The sequence below is a fragment of the Calidris pugnax genome, unplaced genomic scaffold (genome assembly GCF_001431845.1).
Source record: "Calidris pugnax isolate Ruff unplaced genomic scaffold, ASM143184v1 scaffold871, whole genome shotgun sequence".
NCBI lineage: Eukaryota > Metazoa > Chordata > Aves > Charadriiformes > Scolopacidae > Calidris > Calidris pugnax.
Genome location: NW_015091533.1, coordinates 39,028 through 39,841, shown reverse-complemented (window position 1 = coordinate 39,841; position 814 = coordinate 39,028). Strand labels below are relative to the sequence as shown.

The 814-nt window shown below is 62.8% G+C and overlaps 1 protein-coding gene across 1 annotated transcript in view; it reads left to right on the top strand.

Moving 5' to 3' along the window:
- The window catches only part of LOC106899830, a gene marked incomplete at its 5' end in the record, with an annotated part of 26,058 nt that continues 25,244 nt past the window's right edge, over positions 1-814 (top strand). The window contains one exon of the mRNA XM_014961756.1: positions 1-309. Coding sequence (XP_014817242.1) covers positions 1-309 — 309 coding nt within the window. The remainder of the gene's footprint in view (positions 310-814) is intronic.

Below are 814 nucleotides of genomic sequence, written 5' to 3'. Positions count from 1 at the left end.
CGGTACGTGGAGAAGGACGGGAAGTGCAACGTGCAACACGGGAACGTGCGGGAGACCTACCGCTACCTCACCGACATCTTCACCACCCTGGTGGACCTCAAGTGGCGCTTCAGCCTCCTCGTCTTCATCCTGGCCTACGCCGTCACCTGGCTCTTCTTCGGCCTCATCTGGTGGTTCATCGCCTACTGCCGGGGGGACCTGGACCACCTGGAGGACCACGCCTGGACCCCCTGCGTCAACAACCTCAACGGCTTCGTCTCCGCCTTCCTCTTCTCCATCGAGACGGAGACCACGTGTGTGTGCATGCGTGTGTGGCCAGGTTCTGTGCACACGCGTGTGCCGCCGCCAGGCCGCAGCCTTGGTGCACACCCCCGTGCGCACACACACACACCCCCACGCCGAGGCACACGCGTGGGCTTACACCCCCCCGGGGGGCAAACACGTGTGCACGCGTGTCCCTTGGGGGGTGGTGCACATGTGTGCACGCCTGCTCACGTGTGCGTGTGCAAGGTGTGCGTGCTCTGGTGCTGCGTGTGTGTGTGAATGCACATGTGTGTGCATCTACAGGTGCCTCTGCAGGCATGTGTGCACAAGCATGTGCGTGTGTGTACAAACGTGTGCATCTGTGTGTGTGCGTCTCTGTGCATGTGTGTACATGCGTGTGCACCTGCCAACAGCCGTGCACACGGGTGTGCCGCCACAGGGATGTGTGCACAATCGTGTGTCTACACGTGTGTGCATCCATGTGCAGGTGTGTGCACGGATGAGCGCACACGCGTGTGCTCAGCCCCCCCGCCTGCCCCCGTGCCTCAGT